The sequence below is a fragment of the Barbatula barbatula genome, assembly GCF_947034865.1.
Source record: "Barbatula barbatula genome assembly, chromosome: 14".
In the NCBI taxonomy this organism is placed as follows: Eukaryota; Metazoa; Chordata; class Actinopteri; order Cypriniformes; family Nemacheilidae; genus Barbatula; species Barbatula barbatula.
Window position 1 is genome coordinate 10,839,554 of NC_136777.1, and position 20,605 is coordinate 10,860,158.

A 20,605-nucleotide genomic window follows, 5' to 3' on the forward strand; every position below is an offset into this window, starting at 1 on the left:
CACAGTGCACAGAGAATTCATATTGTGTTGCTAGCTATTATGCTGCCATATTAGCTTAATACAGAGGAAAGTACCAAAGAATACATTGTCGTTTCTAACAAGATTTGAGCATTCTGACACATTTTCCACTTAACTTCACTTGGGTGGACCTCTGAGAAGATGACAGTGTGTAGGGTGTTGTGCTAGTGTCCCCTGTAGTGATCGATTTGGAGCTATGCCACTAAAACCTTTGCTTATGCAGGAAATGACTTTTTGAATCGCTGGCCACCTCTTTGTGAAAGGATTAATAATGTCAAGCAGCTGAAACTGGGGCAGCAACTTGTATATTGAACGTTTTCGAGGTTGTGACATTACATTTATTTAGCACTCAAATGCATTTAACGTCCATAATCTTCAAGAATGTCTTGTAGGATATATTATGCTGAGAAACACACATGGCGTGTTTTAAGGAGTGAACTGTGCAACTAACGTATATGTTAACACACAGTAAGTACAATGTGTAAAGAGCAGTTGACCCACAAAGTAACCCAAACGTTATTGCACTTCCTTCGGTAGATATTTCAGTAATTGTAAACCGCTGCTTCCCTGTCTTTCTATCTCTGTATCTTGGTACTCAATTTTGAATTTAACATAGGTATGGTATAGGACATTCTTCTGACACCTTTTGACTATCAATACTAAATAGTTTTCTGATTTTCAGTGTGCTCACACCATGACCTAAAATCTCAAATAGAGAAAAACATTGAATTCAGACTACCCCGAATGGCCTGTTTCTTTATTAAATGCTTTTGCTTTTCATTATTTTAAATTGAAGTTTAGTAAAGCTACTGTTTCAGGATGTATGATTAGAGATAAGATATTTTGTCATAGTTTCAGCCATAAAGGAGAGGAAGTGCAGAGAGTGCAGTTTAGTGTTTCCCCATTAAATGATTTCAGATGGAAAATATCTTATATGAAGAGACTTTTTTTAAAACACTACTTTTGTGAGTTTTGTAACTGAGACTCAGAGTCTTAATCTGACCACTGTCACCACTTCCATAAATTTGATTTGTCGTTGAATATATAAAATAAATAGGTGTAGATTTATAATTTGTTAAAAACTATAATGATTTATGTTCTCTTATTTTTTTAAATCGACAAAACTTAAATATGTTCAGTTGCTATGCTGACAAATTAGCCATGTTAACAGAAACTTTACAGAGAAAAAACTAAATTTCATATATATTATTTTGGCGCATGCAGAGGAACACTCCTTTTTCTATACTGTGAAATATTAAACGGAGAAACAATTGTCATTTCCTGTCTAAGCAAACCACTTCCTGACAAATATGACAGCTTTGTGTCAGCACCACACAACTGTGTTGATATTTTCAAAGTAGCACAGGCCATACACAACACCTCATTTTTTGTTATACATAAAGTATTGAATGTATTTGTATAGTTTGTCATTTTATGCAAGAGCTGTATGTCACCAGTCTGTGTTCAAGGCGAGTATACCAATCTTTTTCTGTAATGTTCCAAATAACTGCTGTTTTCCACTTGCCATGCAGGCTTAAAAGAGCTGACCATCAAAGACAAAAACAATGAATGCAGTGGGTCACATTCTTATTTTGTGAACAATTTAATCTATTGTCAATTGTCTAAATATACAATACAAACACATTAACTGAATAATGTCCTTCAAAATCTCCCTAAATTCATCAAAATGGCCATGGCATGTATGTTACATTGCAGAATGCCACATCCATTTAAAGGAATTGTTCACTTTCATTATACATTATCTATCATGATAATTTACTCACCCCGTTGTCATCCCAGATGTTTATGTATTTTCTTTTCTTCGTTCTCCATTTAGTGGACTTCAATGGACTCCGAACGGTTTCAGTGCAGCTTCAAAGGGCTTTAAATAATACCAGACGATGAATGATCTTATCTAGCGAAACAATCAGTTATTTTCTAGATAAAAGAAAAATATATATGCTTTATAAACACAAATATAAATGATTCTGTAGAATCTCAACCCAAATACCTGACTGTATGCTATGAGTCAGCATTGCACAACACCATGGGCAATTTACATCAGAGTTGTAAAAACAATAACTTTGATTTGGTATGTAGTCTGGGATAAAAGCAACATGTCAAATGTTGCTGTCTGTGATATGGGCTACACTCTTAAAAGTAGTTTAAAAGGTTCTTAACAGCGATGCCATAGAAGAACCATTTTTGGTTCCACCAAGAACCCTTCAGTCAAAGGTTCTTTAAAAAACTTTCTTACCTTTTAAATATCTGAAGAATCTTTTTTTCGTCACGAAGAATGGATGTTAAAGGTTCTTTATGGAAGTATAATGGTTCTTCAACAAATAACCTTTTGAAACACATTTATTTTTAAGAGTGTAGTGGCCTCCAGGATATTACAGCTGATTATTTGCATCATGTGCTGCTTAAGTCTAGGCTTGACACAGATAGGCTGTTGTGTCAAAAGAACTAAACGGAGACTCTTATTTGGCAAGGAGGCAAACTGTCTATAAAGCATCTAGAACCAGCTGTGAATAGGTGGCCATTTGTTAAAAGTCAAAGTAAAAATGCCAGATATTTTGTTATGTTGGCTTATAAAATACATTCATAAGTGTTTGGTTGGCTCAAGAGTGTCTGGGTGATGCGCACATCACAAAACAATTTTTTTATACAAAATGTATGGGTCTGCTAGTATACAATATTATAACATTAAATGTTATTCTATCATATTTGTAACAAATACAGTAGGCCTATGTCTTAAAAGTCTTTACCTTAAAATATAAACTTGTTTCAGTTTTGTTTTAATTTTCTCTGCCAGTGTTAGTGTTTATTTTTAAAAAGTCCGTTAAACTCGTTTTATTTTTGTTACGTAATGTCAACTTTCCGTACAGAAAGGCATCAACAACTTGTTAAAAATCGGCTCATGTGTTTCCCCATCTTTTGACATCGCTTGCTTGAGAAAACCTTGCCAAACCGAAACGATGTAGGCTGTCAGGAAGCAATGACGCACACAGGGGCAGGGTCTTTCACATATTCTTCTACAAAGATCTTGTCTGAAGTTCGCTGAGACATTTTCTTCTTCACAGGGAACATAGGATGATATTTTACCACAGAATAACGTTGGCACTGGCGATAATATGCCTGTTTGGGCACAGTGGATTCGGTGAGTTACATTTTCAACAAAACAATTACGTCAAAGGATGCGTTGATGAATAAGTTACAGCAATAATGCGATATTTGGATTACGTTCAAAACTCCATCGCACTTGTCTTTTCACGAAGAGCTTTAGAAAGTGCGTCTTTTCAGCTCTAACAAACTTTAAAAAGCACATGACATTATGTGTATAATACACTTTAAAAACAGACAACTAATTTGTCAATCGCTTGTTGACTGTCAAATTGTTGGGATGGTAAAGTTACATGGCATATCAAAGTGTCGTTTTCTATATTTAGCCTATTAACGTTTGTTGGGCTCAAAGATTGTGCCAGCCTTTATAATAAAACATATTTGAGTTAAAAACACAGAGTGCTCATCTAACTTTGTATTATCATTGAGCTCAGGAGCCCCAACCACAGGCAGATATACATGGGTGAAGTGCACACCTGAAGACCGGAATGCTAACTGCGTCACACAGATGGGCCCCTTGTTGCCACTTGAAGGAAAAAGTCCACGACTTCCAGGTTCTGCTGTGAAAGATATGTGAGTTGCTTGTTTATTCATTAAATTGAGAATTAATAAACAAGTCATGTTGAAATCAGAGTCTAGTAAACAGAATCAGGTTTAGTAAACAGTAAAAGGTTACATGGCCAAGTCGCTATCCCAACTGAAAACCTTGTGCCGCAATTCAGAAAAGTTAATTAAAACAAATATACATTTTTTGATGATAATCATGAGATACATTTAAAATTCTGTCATGAATTACTCATCCTCTGTTAAATGTCTTTGTTCAGTTGAACACAAAGAGAGTTATTTTGGAATAATGTCAGCAAACAACAGTTCTGAAGCACCATTGACTTCCATAGAAACATTTAAATGGTAAAAATGCCCCAGAACTGTTTGTTTTCCTACATTGCTCAAAATATCTTCTTTTGTGTTCAACAGAACCAAAAAATTACTAAATAGTTTTTCCTACTATGCAGTCAATGTTGCTTCAGAACTTTTGGTTGCTGACATTCCAAAATATCTTTCTTTGCGTTCAACCGAATAAATACATTTATACATGTCTGGAACAACTAGAGTGTGAGTAATTCATGATAGAATGTTGATTTTTGGGTGGAGTATCCCTTTAATTGATCTATTAATATTCTATGAATATATACATATCTTTTATCTTAAAATTATCTTTCTGTGGTTAGTTCATTTTCTGCACAGCATACAACTGTCCCCTTTATGGTTTCCCATGCTGGGTCACTTCCTTCCACATATCAATCGCACTGATGTCATGGCACTGTAGTACACTGAAAATAATTTCTGTGGAAATTACAGCATTACTGGCAGCAGTTTGCCAGTGACTTATGGTAGATATACATTTATTGAATATACTAGCAACAGTTTGTTCAAAGACAAATTATCATTAAACACTAACAAGTCTTTATCCTTAAAGAAAGAAATTCTGTAAATAAAAAATGATAAAATAACAGCAAAGCATTCTGGGAACCAAAATTAGAAGATAAACAGAAAAAGGTTTATGTGGATTTCTGGTTCCCAGAATGCTTTGCATTTGGCTGTTATTTTATCGTTTTTTCTGTAACAATAAAGACTTGTTCATGTTTAATGTTCATTTATCTTTTTTACCAATAAATTAGATACATATAAATCTAAAGTAGGTTACTGGCAACTGGCTGCATTACTATGGCAAAAATGTTTACAAGGCATCTCATGCGACTATCTAAAGTAGTGTAACTGGTATTTCATTATTTTAACTTTAAAATTAATAGTTAAAAATTAATAGATAATCATAATTTACCCTTGTTCCACATACAGAATTTCATACTGTTATTATCTTATCTTTAAGGCACATTTTATATTACATTTATAAAAACCGGCAGGCTGTGAAAAACGATAACTTTGTCCACACATATTTTCAGGTGTATTCACAAATAATCTTCCTTTTTTCACTCATTCATGTACTGATGTTACCTTTTTACTCAGTACCATAAAGAGTAGGCACTTTACGAAACTGTGTTTGTCACATGGATTATGTTACATACAGTGTATTAAAATTTTTGCTTTCACAATAGGGAGGTTTGTTGGAAGGTTAAGAAACCGGCCACTTACTGTGTGCTCCAAAAATACAGGAAAGAATGAGAGGATGTTGGAGCACTTTTGAATGCCTGTCCTTTTGTTTTCTAACAGATTCCCAATTACCACAGAGGAAACCACTCCTGAGATGGAGGAACAATCAGGAGAGGGTTCAGGTAACTCCGACACAAAGATTTTTCAGAAGGATGGTCCAATGCCGGAGTTTAACATGAAGGAAGAGGAGTCATCAACTGCTTGGATAGAGGCCAGTGGAGACATCGATTATTCCAACTTTGTCGTCCCTGAAAAAAATATCCAAGATTTCTTTTTTAAAGATGAAAATTTGACTCTGTTAAGAGATTAATCGACCCAATGTTTATTTTTCCTCTGCACAATGTAAAATATGCAGAATATTCCCTCTTGGTATAATTAAACGTGATATGCTCTGCAAGCTCTATTTATATTGATAAATATTTTCTATTAAACAAGTATTATTTTATTTACTCTCAATGTCTACAGTGTTACCCCAATCACATTTGACATAACTATCAAAATAATCATTTGAGTTTTGGGGAATAGAATATTCTTTATGTAAAGGCCAACCCCAAAAAATGTTGCCAATTTTGTAATCTTTAATTTGCCAGTATTGTATTGTTTTTATGCGTTGATCATTAAACAAAAACACCTTTTATATAACATTTGTCTTTCATCATTAACAAAAATGTGTGGGACTTGACTATATAGTTATACAGATTATATGAGGTCAGCAATTCAAGCTTCCTGTTTTACCAGAAGAGTGTTATCACACTCTGACTTGTGCATCTATGTTGAGCATTTCCTGACTCTTTCGTCTTCTGACCTGTTTCTGAATAACTGTGGTTTTAAATGCTGTAGTGTTGAATTTGTGCCTTATAGCCATTTTAAAGACATTTCCAATAAGTTTGTAAGAAAGTTTAACCGTTAATTTAGGAATTAATGCAAATGGTTTTCACATAACAAAATACAACATCACAAAAATTTTCCTGTCGTCAAAATGGACATGGAAATGTACTGTATCCACAGTGTTTCTTTTGTTATTTTCACATGAATAGAGAGAACCATTAAAAACATTAAATTGATGGGACAAAGTGAAACCTACAACTGTGCTTTCTCAACAAAAGTGCAAAATGGAAATAATAAAGCATGTCATTTCCTATTTACACCTACACAGATTCCATACTTGAAAGACATTTTTTGCAGCATACACTGTAATTCATTATGGGTGTGTGTCGAAGACTTTAAATAGATTTCATCTGAGCCAGAATACAAAAACACAAAAATAGTTTTTTGTTCACTTTGGACAATCACTATTCAATGAACGGGCTGATATCACAAGTGTTTGTGTACATTATTGCCTTCCTTTTGTTGCTTGTGGAAAGTTCTGAAAATCTGTCTTTATATTTCACCAGTTCTTTCTTCTTTCTCCTTCCTTGTTGATATTGTATCCAGTGGGATTTCACAGTAAAACTGAACACCCAATTTAAGTTTTGAAAACAGTGAGGGTGAATTTGGGGATTTTTGCTTTTAATATAATTCATGAAGACAGTGTATCATTAATCACAATGCTAAATTATAAAACAACACAGATTTACATCTTTCTTTAACCAGCACATCACAATAGGAAACAATAAATGATGTTATTCACCATAATCCCACTCTTGCACTAGCACAATTGCCTTCATTGCTGACGTGACACCTTTTGTTTCAATGGGAAACCTAATGGTAGTGACAACTTTAATTAGTGGGGCTGAGCTTACTGAAATAATATCATTTTTTAAACTGTGTATAAATTAACGTTAACATTGTCCCATTATTGTTTTAATTAAAGTAAACTTTACACTAACAAACTGCTGTCATGAACACTAGGTGTTTATCTGTATAAAAGAGTGAAAATAATTTGCACATGCACTCACAAAACACTTTATTCGTTAAGATGACAGTTCTAATAGCTATAAGTATGAGGATTACTGAAACGACGCATATTTTATTGGTATATTCTTATTTTATTTCAACGACTGAAAAATATTCAACTCAAACAATGAGCCTTATAAAGAATCAGCTAAACATAACATTTACAAGATAAAAGAACTGTGACTTTTATTTTGAAAAACAAATGGATACGTTCTAAATGTTTCTGGATTCGCTCACTGTGTGTTCCTGTAGGTCCTGTACATAGTTTTGCTCAGAGAAACAGGAATCCAGCGGACTCATAGGAAGACTGTGGTCGAGCTAAAGCTACGGCGCTGAAATGGTGAGTATAAAACCAGACAGCATTTATAGATACAAATTATGGCCCCGTTTCTAAATAACACGCAATATAAACGCTCAGAATATTGGCAAACGTGTTTAGACTTCACCTAGCCAAAAGTAGGCCATAGAAGTCCTGGAGGATTCGTTTAGGGTGGGGAAGCAGGGTTATTATCAGACAACGATAATACACTCGCTGTTAGTAAACTGACTGTCCCGTCAAATGTTCCTAATGGGAAATATATACAATTTGTGGTTTGTTTACATTGCATGTAAACATTGCCTTACATACATACATACATACATGCAATTCCTACAGGCCATTTAGCGGCAGCTGTAAAAAACTGCAGTTTAAACAAACTATCTGTTAAACAACCCTCGACAGGCTCGAATTTGCTTTTCGCAAAAAAAAAGAAAATTTGTTATTTAAGTGATACACAAATTTATTTCATATAAATTAACTCTATGTGTGTATTGAGCAAAAATCATATGACAGCTCAAATGCTTTGCATTGCGTCAGCAATTTATTTCCATAAGGGATGATTGTCTTTGGTCTAGATGTGACTTATATTTGTAGAGGCAGAACTTGCTGACAGACGCATGTGACTTTAATTGTAATAGTGTACGAATACGAAAAACAGATTGACATTCATTATTTTGAATGAAATTATAGGTGTTCTAAATGTTCATTTTAATTAGCCATTTCTGATCATATTGTCAATCGACAGATTTCTTTTTACTGCAGCAGATTTAAAATGGTATGTTCCTGTGAGAGCATGGCGAATATGTGTTCGGTTGTTGTTTCAGAGTTTCCTTGGGGGTCTGTTCGGTCCTTTGTGTGAAATCGATGTAATTCTGAATGACGCCGAAAGCAGAAAAACAGCAGAGCTGAAGACCGAGGAAGGGAAATTGGAAAAGCATTATCTGTTTTATGATGGAGAATCGGTTTCAGGAAAGGTGAGCGAACAGATATCGCATGTGCTTGCTTGAGTCTATATATTGACGTTTACACAGTTTGTCTTATGTCACCTCAAGGTAAATATCAATGTGAAACAAACAGGCAAGAGACTGGAACATCAGGGAATTCGCATTGAATTTGTAGGACAGATTGGTAAGTTAAACGCATTTTGTTACTTTCTGGCCTAATGCATTCATGCTGTAAACCCATTATCACAGTTCTGTTATGCCGAAAGCTTAAGAGAGCATGTGGATGTCACATGAAAAAGGCCTAGTCTGTGCTACACATTCTCTGTGAAGGAGTTATGCTGTTATGTACATTTAAGGGTGTTTAAATACTGCACAATAAATACTTGTTTACTTTGTATTTCAATTATAACATGTTTCGTAAATATCTTCCCATTTTTTAAGTATAATTAGTGATACTTAATGCGACTGATGCAAAAAGTCATACTGTATTCAAACATATTATGCAACACCGGGTCCCTCCCTTTTGCTCATTATTTTATGTCTGGAATTCTTTTTTGATTGTTCGTCCTACTATAAACCCATATCACTAATATAGGCATTGTCTGTGTTTGCTCATGCAGAGCTCTTCAGTGATAAAAGCAATACTCATGAGTTTGTAAACCTTGTGAAAGAGCTTGCTCTGCCTGGAGAGCTGACGCAGAACCGCAGCTATGACTTTGAGTTCATGCAGGTGGAAAAGCCATATGAGTCCTATGTTGGAGCAAATGTGCGGCTGAGGTTAGTAGAGTCTGAAGGATTTTAGTGTGCACAATAGTTGGGCACCACAATTACCAACAACAAACAATTATTGAGGTGACAAAAATGAAAATGTTTGTAATTTGTCTGGTGCTTTAGGGTCGTTTCACATTTAGCATGATTGCCTTTTCCGAACCCTAGTTCAATTGCTCCCCCTGCCCCCGCTGGACTGCATTCATAAAAATGTTTTGGGGTTCGAACCGTGGTTTGTTGCGTCATCAAGCCTGCAGCCGTTTACCCTGTCGCTTGTAAGGACGACGCAGGAGAAGGCAGCAAAATGCATAACATTGCTCGCTTCACTTTTATACATTTATGTTTTTGAACCATTGGTTTTTGTTTCCTAAGCTTCAGTACATAACAGCACTTTAGTCTGTATTATGATTGTACTGCAAATGCTCTTAAGAACGCTGAAGGCGAACAGAAATTAGATATACAGCTCTCTGCTTGGAGCACGTCAGTCACCCTTGTCAGAAAAGTGAGTGAAAAACACACAAGCACACATTAATACCAAATAATACGTCATTAATTCACTTCCGTGATTTGGTACGATTGCGTTCATATCAGCAGCAAATCGTACTGGAATTCACATGAACCACACCCCAAACCTCCCTTTTTGAGCAGACTCGGGTACAGTTTGCGAGTGTTCACCCGGGTTTGGAAGGCAGCGTTTATATCATCCAAACGAACCGAACTCTGTGCACACAAAAAGTGCTAATGTGAAATGGACCCAAGATATCTCCTTGCTGTTTTACCCTTTTACATTTCATGAGACGATTATGTGCTTTTGATGTCTCTGCAGATATTTCCTTAAAGTCACAATTGTGAGGAGGTTGTCTGATTTGGTAAAGGAATGTGACCTCATTGTCCATCAGCTGGCCTCTTACCCCGATGTCAACAATTCTATCAAAATGGAAGTAGGCATTGAAGACTGTCTACATATAGAATTTGAATACAATAAGTCTAAGTAAGTGCACTTAAATGTTTCATCTAAAAATGAGTGTGAGTTACACTTGCTTTTAGCAGCGTTTTTTGATTTAGTGGTTTAAACATTCTAATCTAAATCTGTGCTAACAATGGTCTTCATATTACCTGTCAGGTATCACCTCAAAGATGTCATTGTGGGTAAAATTTATTTTCTGCTTGTACGAATTAAAATCCAACACATGGAGCTTCAATTGATAAAGAAAGAAATGACAGGAATTGGTAAGATTTTATTTATTGAATGTATATATACATGACTTTAAGATGCATAAATCTGTGTAAAGTGTGTCATTAAATTAAAAAGTAAAATTTTTCTTTTCACACAAAAAAAAAATTGTGTCATTAACCCCCCGAGCCAAATTTGATTGGAGAAAAAAAAGTTTTTTTGTTGAAAGTAAATAAAATAAGTTCTCTTATCAAGACAAAATCTTGGAAAAAAAGCGTGTCCGCTTTTTGCGCTAAGACCACACCCACTTGTGTGCCCCGCCTAATTAATCCTGAAAAAAGAATTTGTCAAAAACTTTTTTATGGCTTAACTCCACAATTCAGTACTACATAGTTCTGATTATTTGTAATGTATTTCAGCAATACATTTCTAACATGTGTTAAGAAAGAGACAGTGTATTTTATCATCCATGGAACACAGTAACATTAGTAGTAGTCATGAAATTGATCATGAGATTAACCTTACTTAAATGTATTTGTTTCTCTTTGTGTGCTTAATGACATGAGATTTAATACATGTATGATTCCTGTCTAGGTCCGAGTACAACTACGGAGACTGAGACTGTGGCCAAATATGAGATTATGGATGGAGCACCAGTCAAGGGTGAGCATTGCTGCACAATTTTTTTTTTAAACAATGTCCAATAATAGAGATACATCAGGGTGAAAAAAGGGTAAAGGTTTAGGTCTTAGGGGTTTATCAGAGTCCATCTACAAAATTTTGGATGACCGTGGTGTGGCATTCATTTAATTAAAACGCCATTATCATCTTATGAAGACATCTTTTGAATTTTTGTATGTAGACGTGAGATCATTTTCAGTATTTTTTTGTAGTGATCTGATCTGTTACTATTAATGACAGGTGGACTGTAAACTGTGTGTGTACATGGAAAGCCTATAGTGTTCACAAATTTATCTGATTTGCTAATAATAAAAGTATAAGCAGTTGTAATGAAGACCTGACAACTTTTCTGCTAGGTGAATCGATTCCTATTCGGCTCTTTCTGGCTGGTTATGACCTTACACCCACAATGAGAGATGTAAACAAGAAGTTCTCTGTGAGGTTCTTTCTGAACTTGGTTCTTGTAGATGATGAAGACAGGAGATACTTCAAACAGCAGGTACAGAGCATTTGCAAATTCTTCATTTGTTTGAGAGAATTTCCGTTTAGAATGGTTTGCCACTCTTGTAATGATGTTTACTTATTATCAGAAAGAAATGACTTGTGAATTACCGGTTCTTTGTAGGAAATTGTTTTGTGGAGGAAGGCACCAGAGAAAATGCGAAAACGAAACTTCCATCAGCGCTACGAGTCACCCGAGTCTCGGCCGAGTCTCTCTGCTGATCAGCCGGAAATGTGAGCAGGGGGTTTGGAGCAACCCGCCGGGGAAGATTGTTCTTCTGAGTGAGGGGTTAAAAGAAATGAGGAAAAACATACAGATCGCTGTTCACATGGTCGTCCCTCACAGCTTATGCTGATGAACTGTGCCTGAATTGGCTCTATCCACCCTGCCGTCTCAGCAAGCAATCTGTTAGTATTCAAGGAAACTTTTTAGAAAGCACTGGAAATTATGTCAGTCATATAGCACATCTTCAAAGGTCGCACGCCTCCTTAGAAGAAATGTTTTTAAAAGTGCACTCACTGGTATCGTTTATGTTCCACATAGAGCAAAAACACATTTTAGAGAGCTTCCTCATGCATGCTGGCTGGTTATCTGAGTTCCTAGCAACAGTTAATAAAGGCTATGGGGCCCGTAAAAAAAAGGTCAAGTTAAAACAGTACATTCTGTGTCACCCAGGCTGTAAGTTGTCATACGTATTTAACTTATTTTGTGTCTTCTCTGTCTTTTTATAGTCTTCTAAATAGTCTTTATTTAGAAGAGTTTTTGTTCTTCAATTTTTTTAAAGGTGTACGTCTATATAAATATATATGAAATATTTAAAGAGGACTTTGTAAGAAGCCATTCGTGTATTTGGGTATATATATATTTATATTCAACTTATAAGACCAGGTTGGAATAACACAGTAGTTAAAGAGGGCAACTTGAAGTTCTTGTTCAGTTTTCTGAATGTCTTGAATGATTCTTCACTACTAAATATTAACTACACTGCACTCACATTGCATAATGCCTACTTTTTTGATAGGCCATAGATAAAGTAAAATTGTTATATTCCTCGCTTGTCATCCTGCTTTAAAGTTTTTTTGAAAGGGGTTATCAATTTGTCACTTATGTCCTGCTCTTGTATAATTTATTTAGACTCTTACATTCTGTCTCGTGGTCTATACGGTGAATATGGAAGCTGTTAACTTTTTGTTTTGATTTTAAAACTCGCACTCTAGTACTAATATAAATGTCTGCTAATATAAATATTGGGTGTCACTATTGAAAAGCTAAAACGTGTTTCGAAAAACTGATCGAAGCTGTGGTAAAGGCAACTGCATCATTTGTACATCTTGAACAATTGTACATATTCCGCCATAGATTGTTTATCTGCCAAACTATCAAATAAAAAAGCAAGTTTGTACTTAAAACATTTTTCATTGGAATATTTTCTTTCTATTACTAGCGTTAAAAGAGCATTGTTTTACAATACAGGTGTACTAACCCAAATGACTAAATACGTTCAAGGCGACCACATACAGAACGATAAGCATTCATTTAACTGCTGTCAAACTACAAATTACACTTTTGTTTCAGATATTTCTATACCATTAATGTATCATTCTTAGACACGATATAAAAAATATATTATGCCTGTAACATTCACTTTTTACATTCATTTGAAGTCAGGACAGCACTGATGCTCTTAGATGGGAGTGTCTGTAATAACATGGGAAAACACTAACCTGGATTACGTAAGGCACCCTCAACCAATCATATAGGCCCTGTCCCCAATTGCGCACTTGCGTTCTCGTTGCCTTAAATTGCGCATGCTCGCCAAGTCTACGAGTCCGTAAAGTGTCCCATTTGTCTTATTAGCGCTCAAAAGTCTCCTCGCAAGTGCCTCCTTTGTGCTCTCGATGCGGTCTTCGGGCATGAGCTAAATATTTGGCTAATGGTTGCAGGCTTTCTTTTTTAGAGGTCTTTGGTTTCATTTTCCCCGCACAACGCAACAGTGCTGTAACAGCTGAAGCGCCTCCTCCAGTAGTTTATGTGTATGCCACTTTAAAAAATATATAACATTTCCGATTTAAAATATGAAAGAAAACGTATTCTCTCCATACAGGATTGTATAGTACATACATGGACGAGTTGTCTTTTAATTCGCAAATGTTGGCTTTCATGTTCAAATTATTATTTGTTTTAAAACAGGCAATTCGTTGGACACCAACGATCTAGGGGCCTTTTGCACGTTGTAACTGTGGGGATTGTGACCTCCTTGGCATCCTAGGCACTGTTTCTATCGTCAAGTGTAACTAACTCTGATTTTAAGTATGACATTTATAATATGAACTGTGCGATTGCATATTTTATTAAGGAAACTCAACATGTCGGTAAATCGTTGTATTTATTTGTTGTCGCGCTCTAATATTCGATACCGAGTATGCGCTAGCACTACCTCATCAACTGTTGGAGCAGTAAACAACGCTTTCCTGCATCCTAAAAACCCAACATGTGAAAACTTTGCTCAGCTGAGCAGGCATTCATCCTCTAACGGCTCATCGAGACCACTGGACACCTCACTGTTTGTACCTCTCGCCATCAAAAGTGATGAAGGCGGAAACGGGACAGTCGGTGCAGAGTTGACACAACCACTAGACAAAAGTAAAGTGAATGTTTAGCAATGTATCTGTTATTAATGACAAGGTGTTATTTGTACAATGTATAATCGATAACTGGTTAAACATATTGATCTAACAAGAAGTTGAACGATTCTAGGAAACTGTGTCAGAATCAGACATATTATAATTTAAAACATACTTGTTTTTCTACTCGTTCTGACAGGTGAACTACTTAAAGTACTGAATAGATTCTACAAAAGAAAAGAAATGCAAAAACTGGCTGCTGACCAAGGGCTCGATGGTAGGTTTCGTTTTTGTGTAACACACTGGGATGCCATTGTCCTATGTTTATTATAACTAATTGTTAGATCAAAAAGTATGCTTTTATTATGTCATTGTATGAATCTGTTATGATTATGAATGATATTTCTGTTATAATGCATGTATAAAATAATTTTCTTGTTTTATATGTTTGTTGTTCAACAGCCCGTCTCTTTCATCAAGCCTTTGTCAGCTTTAGGAAGTATGTGCTGGAAATAAATTCATTAAGTGCTGATTTGCACATTATTCTTAATGATATTTGCTTCGGAGCTGGTGAGTATTTACAAAAAAATAATAAAGTTGGCAACATCCATAGACAACCCTAACCCGGTTGTCTTTTTGTATCCTTTCCCAGGGCACATTGATGATATTTTCCCATATTATATGAGACATGCTAAGCAGATATTTCCTATGTTGGACTGTATAGACGATTTGCGCAAGATCAGTGACTTGAGAGTCCCTGTCAACTGGTACTATGAATTTAATTTCTTCTCTCAAAACATTAACCTTTTCTTGAACGACAACATTTATCTTTCTTCACACTTGCAAGTATTTGACCAATAGTGAACATGTGATAATTGTGCTTTACAGGTATCCTGAGGCCAGAGCTATTCAAAGAAAGATTATTTTTCATTCCGGACCTACAAACAGTGGGAAGACCTATCATGCCATTCAGAGATACCTAGCTGCCAAATCTGGAGTGTACTGTGGACCTCTAAAGCTGCTGGCCCATGAAATCTATGAGAAGAGTAATGACGCAGTAAGTCTTTCACTCAAACCAGTGTCCTTTAGTTTGAAATATTGTTGCACATTAGTAGTCAATGTAATAAATGAGTGACCCAATGTATGATTGTCCGTTAGGGAGTGCCATGTGATCTGGTGACAGGAGAAGAAAGGATATTTGTTGATCCAGAGGGAAAGCAATCTGACCACATCGCCAGTACAATAGAGATGTGCAGTGTTATAACACCTTGTGAGTATAGAAATCGTGATCTGTGATCATTTTTAATTTATGATGTTGACAATAAAGGAAAGTTATCCAATGCATCATCTTTGTTTAGATGAAGTGGCTGTCATAGATGAGATTCAGATGATCAGAGATCCTTCCAGAGGGTGGGCATGGACAAGAGCTCTGCTTGGTGGGTTCACTTTGGAAAGACATTGAAATTTAAATATGAGGACTAATTTACATATACATGTAGCCTGTTAATCACTTTTATTTTCTTAGTGGCTTTTGTTAAAGATGCATGAAATGAAAGATGATATGAAAATGCCTGTTTTATACTTTTCCTCAAAAGGACTGTGTGCTGAAGAAATTCATGTGTGTGGAGAGTCTGCAGCAATTGAGTTCATCACTGAACTCATGTACACCACCGGAGAAGAGGTTGAGGTGAGCCTGAGATGCAGTTCTTCATCATAACCGTTGTTAAGAGGGGGATTGTTTATCCAACCAGGTTCGGTGCAATGTAACCTTCAGCATTGTTTTGTACAACAGGACATTTTTGCTTTGTTTTATTGCCTCACTTGTGAGTTGCTTTGGATAAAGGCATCTACTTAATGTTTCGTTAATGGTGTGACAAACCAAGCTAAATTAAATGCTTTGTTGTCAATCTCTAAGGTTCATAATTATAAGAGGCTGACTCCATTCTCAATCTCAAATCAAGCGGTGGAATCACTAGATAATCTGAAGCCTGGGGACTGCATCGTATGCTTCAGCAAAAATGACATCTACTCCATCAGCAGGCAGATAGAGATCCGTGGACTGGAGTGTGCTGTTATTTATGGCAGTCTGCCTCCTGGTAGGATTTGTTCAGATGTGTCATTTATGATCTGAGAGGTTATTGAACTGTCTGTGGTAAAATCGTATTGCCATGTTGACATTACATCACATTTTCATAACTTCTTGTTTGGTCAACAGGCACAAAGTTGGCTCAAGCAAGGAAGTTTAATGATCCAGAGGACCCTTGCAAAATCCTTGTTGCCACAGATGCAATCGGAATGGGTCTGAACTTGTAAGTCATTTCTTAAAACCGTAGCATTGAGGTCAAAAACCGATCGGCAGAGGTAGTTTTTTGCCCATCACTCCAATTTTGCACTGCATGTAAACTCAAATTTCCATGTATACGTGGTTTTCAGCGTAGCCGGTTTATGACTATGCATGTGAACACGTGAAAACAGGTTATAGATATCTGTTCATTTTGTGCATGTAAACGCACTCAGTGATTTGATTGATAAATACAGCCAGGAAAAGAATTTGAGAACAATTCAAAATAATTTTCAGTTTTTCTGAATTCATTATTTTTAGTTATGTGTTTAGGTTAAATGATCACACTATTTTTAGTTATGTGTTTAGGTTAAATGATCATTTTTGTTTCATTCTGTGAACTACTAAGAATATTTCTCCAAAATTTCTAATAATTATTTTCCCCAGAAAATGAACACTAGAGAAACAGAAAATATGCTGTGTATTTTTGCAGACCTCAAATACTACAAAGAAAATGAGCTCATAATCACTTTTAAGCAATGCAACAGTAATATTTCGACATGTATTGAGGGAAAGTTGTTTATGTGATAACCTCAATTTGTATGACAGTTTCATGTTTCATGCTGACAGTCTTTCATATTGCTGTTGGATGACTTTGTCACTCCTGGGGTTTTGTTGGAATTCAACAGACACTGGACTGGAATGGCTACAATACATCAAGAAACACTGATTAATAAAAAATGTGGTCTCTTAACATTTTCCGCTACTGTATCTGTTTGTATTATCTGTCCTTCAGATGATATGCTGAATCGTTGCACACATTAATGCAAAGTACATTTCAGATGAGGTTCGTGTATCATTGACTAAGCTTTTGTTGTCCCACCATCCTTTAGGAGCATTAGGAGAATCATCTTTAATTCTCTGGTTAAACCAAATGTGAATGAGAAGGGAGAAAAGGAGATGGACACCATTTCCACCTCACAGGCACTGCAGATCGCTGGGCGAGCGGGACGCTTCAGCTCTGTTTTTAAAGAGGGTGAGGTCACCACTATGCAAAGAGACGACTTGCCTGTTTTAAAGGAGATTTTGGGGAAACCTGTTGACCCCATTGAGGTGAGACTAGTCTTAAAGTTATCCGGTAGACGAGAGTAGCCTACCTGTTTTTATTTCTGATATTTCAAGTAAGATGTTGAATTCATTTCATGAAGTCTCATTAATGTTTTTATCACAGGTCGCAGGATTACATCCTACAGCAGAGCAGATAGAGATCTTTGCCTACCATCTTCCCCAGGCCACTCTCTCAAATCTCATTGTAGGTGCCCATATCCAAATGGATTTTTGTGTGTGTGTGTATTTAAAAATGTTAATTTGTCTTGGACATTTTGAACCTCTGTTCAGGATATATTTGTGAGTCTTTCACAAGTGGATGGACTTTACTTTGTGTGCAACATTGATGACTTTAAATTCCTGGCGGATATGATCCAGCATATTCCTCTGAATCTGCGCACTCGCTATGTGTTCTGCACTGCGCCAATCAACAAGAAACAACCTTTTGTGTGCACATCCTTCCTCAAGGTGAGAAACAGAAACTTTCTGAACCATCTGAGTTGTTAATATGCACAGTTCATAGTGAAAAGGATTTCAGAGGATTAAAATTAAGTTTAACCATTTGACCTTGAATATTTAAAAATGTGAATCAGGGCCGTTTACACAAATCGTTTTATGCATTTTGGCTGTTCTTTTATATGAAAACTGGGTTTTGGGGAACTGAAAATGCAAACCATTAGACAACGCAGTGAAAATGCATTAGCACTGGCATTCTTGTTTCACAGTAATAACAGCAGTTCTGTTTATTTGGAAATATGTCTAAACATTGTTTTCGGTTATAAACAGGTCTAATAAGATGCTTGTCATGTGTCCTCTGTAGTTTGCCAGACAGTTCAGCAGAGATGAGCCTCTTACATTTGACTGGGTATGTCGACATGTGAATTGGCCCCTGAACCCTCCCAAAAACATCAAGGACCTTGTTCACCTAGAAGCTGTTCATGATGTGCTCGATCTTTACCTTTGGCTCAGGTATATCCCCCCCAGAATATAGCTACAAATGTTTTCTTGCATCCTTAAAGACAGACAGCAATAATCGTAAAGTGTGGTACCACAAATGGTAATTCTGTTAAATTGCTGCTCTCTCACAGCTATCGCTTCATGGACATGTTTCCAGATGCCAACCTCATCCGTGAGATTCAAAAGGAACTGGACACAACTATCCAGATAGGTGTGCGTAACATCACACGGCTTATCCGTGCCACGGAGAACCAAACCTCTTCTACAGCGCCCGCAACCTCCACTAGACTTTCTGGTTCGTACCAACCACCAGTGAGGAGGGGGCGTCTATCAAAAGCCCAGAATCAAAGAGAAGAGAACGTGGCGACGGATTCATCCCTGGGCTCGAAGCTGGTGCGGGATGGACTACTGACTGAAGAGCTATTACAGCAACTGCAGAAAGAGTGGATCAGAGAGCAGAGCCAAAATGAAGACTCTTCCATTTCCACAAATAAGGTCAAAGGGAAAAGAAAGAAAAAGTGAACTATTTTGAATCAGACTGACTTTTCTGTACTTTTGGGAAGGTGATGTTTAACAAGAAAGCAGTGTGGCTGTATTTCGTGCATTGCGAGCTTGTGAGCCAGATAGAGGGAAATTGACAAATCTTGCTGCACATATAAAGAGGCCTATACTTTTACCCGTTAAAATAAACTTGATATTTTTATGGCATGCTATTGCCTGACCCCCACAGAAGATGGTTATTGTTATAAAAATATCCTTAATTTTTCATAATTCAGAAATGTTTTCATTAAAATCTAAATAGTGTAAGATAGGCTATCCTATGACCTAGTTATCTTGTCACCCAGTTAAAAGCCAATAATTTGTATTTGCCCTGTTCTATATTTAGCAACATTTTGCAATCCGATGCTATTTTTGTAACTCTGCTTGACCAATGAAATACTACAGCTCACATGTGGAACGATTTTATCAGCAAGCACCTTACTGCATCAGCCTTTTACACTCAAGGTCAATGTAAAGGTCTGTTTAAAAAATCAATGCAAAACAGAACTGGTTATCTTAGTTTGTCTTTTAATGGCAACAATAAAGTGCAAAATAGAACTTAAAACTTCAAGTCACACAAAGTTTTTCAGTAAATTGGAGAGAGCAGATACTTAAACATTTTTAGAAACATTTTTAAATAAGTTCCAGGAGCTTACTTGGTAGAGCTTTGTACTCACAAGGCAAAGGTCACGGGTTCTAGCCCAGGGATCACAGATACTGATAAAAAAAAGATATATGTACACTAAATGCACTGTAATTCTCTTAGGATAAAGACGGCTGCCAAATGCATAAATGTAAAGGATTTGTCCCATTTAGGAGGTCAAACTATATCTAGTTTTATATGAGGATGCAGCATATTGTTACCAAATTGATGAGTGATGATATGATTTTGTCAATCAAATATTATACAAATTTAATAACTATTTATTAATAAGTAGTGGATAAACGCAACGTTTGGTCAATTGTTCTAATAAAATAAAAACATGGCATGAGTTGCAGATGTAGCCTGAAGACATCACACATTAGAACATAGTTTTTCCCCATAATAGTAGTGATTGATAAGTTGATATAATATTTTTATACAAATACAAAAATGTATCATTATTCTTACAACAACTTTGGCCAACAGGGTTGAATGCTATTTGTTTTGCATGATGTTAGGTTAGTTTTTTTCAGGATGAATGCAGATTCCACATGGAGTGAAACACTGATATTTGGTAGACCTTATTCTCTGTGTTTGCTGAAAGCCCCATTTAATCCCTGTCTGTTACTATAGTAACCATATTAGCTAAATTCCTGAACCATATCTTAATCTATGAACACTGATACTTTTGTCATGTTTTTCAGTGTGTATGAAATGCATAGAAAACTAGTCCCGCAAACTTGTTGCTTAAACATTAACCCTGTCACTTATATACATTGCATTTACATAAAAAGCAATTCACAGTCATTTCATCAGTCTGGGCAACAATATCATCTCTCCTACTCGCTGATCTTCTCAG

At 36.1% G+C, this 20,605-nt stretch overlaps 3 protein-coding genes across 5 annotated transcripts; all 3 read left to right on the top strand.

The window, feature by feature from the left end:
• The first annotated feature begins 3,023 nt into the window (after positions 1 to 3,023).
• srgn (serglycin) lies at positions 3,024 to 6,385 on the top strand. The gene is made up of 3 exons (XM_079473003.1): positions 3,024 to 3,178; positions 3,576 to 3,714; positions 5,371 to 6,385. The coding sequence occupies exons 1-3, from the start codon at positions 3,112 to 3,114 to the stop codon at positions 5,618 to 5,620; spliced, it is 456 nt and encodes a 151-aa protein (XP_079329129.1). The 5' UTR covers positions 3,024 to 3,111; the 3' UTR covers positions 5,621 to 6,385.
• Positions 6,386 to 7,369: 984 nt separating this feature from the next.
• vps26a (VPS26, retromer complex component A) lies at positions 7,370 to 12,999 on the top strand. The gene is made up of 9 exons (XM_079473007.1): positions 7,370 to 7,546; positions 8,350 to 8,499; positions 8,578 to 8,653; positions 9,090 to 9,246; positions 10,064 to 10,228; positions 10,361 to 10,467; positions 11,006 to 11,074; positions 11,449 to 11,591; positions 11,718 to 12,999. The coding sequence occupies exons 1-9, from the start codon at positions 7,544 to 7,546 to the stop codon at positions 11,829 to 11,831; spliced, it is 984 nt and encodes a 327-aa protein (XP_079329133.1). The 5' UTR covers positions 7,370 to 7,543; the 3' UTR covers positions 11,832 to 12,999.
• A 326-nt stretch (positions 13,000 to 13,325) lies between these two features.
• supv3l1 (SUV3-like helicase) lies at positions 13,326 to 20,100 on the top strand. Of its 3 annotated transcripts, XM_079473006.1 has the most exons (17): positions 13,326 to 13,627; positions 13,785 to 13,904; positions 14,016 to 14,237; positions 14,418 to 14,495; positions 14,681 to 14,788; positions 14,871 to 14,985; positions 15,107 to 15,275; positions 15,377 to 15,488; positions 15,577 to 15,654; positions 15,814 to 15,905; positions 16,134 to 16,314; positions 16,434 to 16,527; positions 17,393 to 17,612; positions 17,731 to 17,811; positions 17,898 to 18,074; positions 18,427 to 18,575; positions 18,695 to 20,100. In XM_079473006.1, the coding sequence occupies exons 4-17, from the start codon at positions 14,462 to 14,464 to the stop codon at positions 19,083 to 19,085; spliced, it is 2,001 nt and encodes a 666-aa protein (XP_079329132.1). In that variant the 5' UTR covers positions 13,326 to 13,627; positions 13,785 to 13,904; positions 14,016 to 14,237; positions 14,418 to 14,461; the 3' UTR covers positions 19,086 to 20,100. The 3 variants fall into 3 exon arrangements, with proteins under 3 accessions (XP_079329132.1, XP_079329131.1, XP_079329130.1); XM_079473005.1 differs by having other exon boundaries at positions 13,378 to 13,627; positions 13,785 to 14,237; XM_079473004.1 differs by having other exon boundaries at positions 13,378 to 14,237.
• Positions 20,101 to 20,605: the final 505 nt, after the last annotated feature.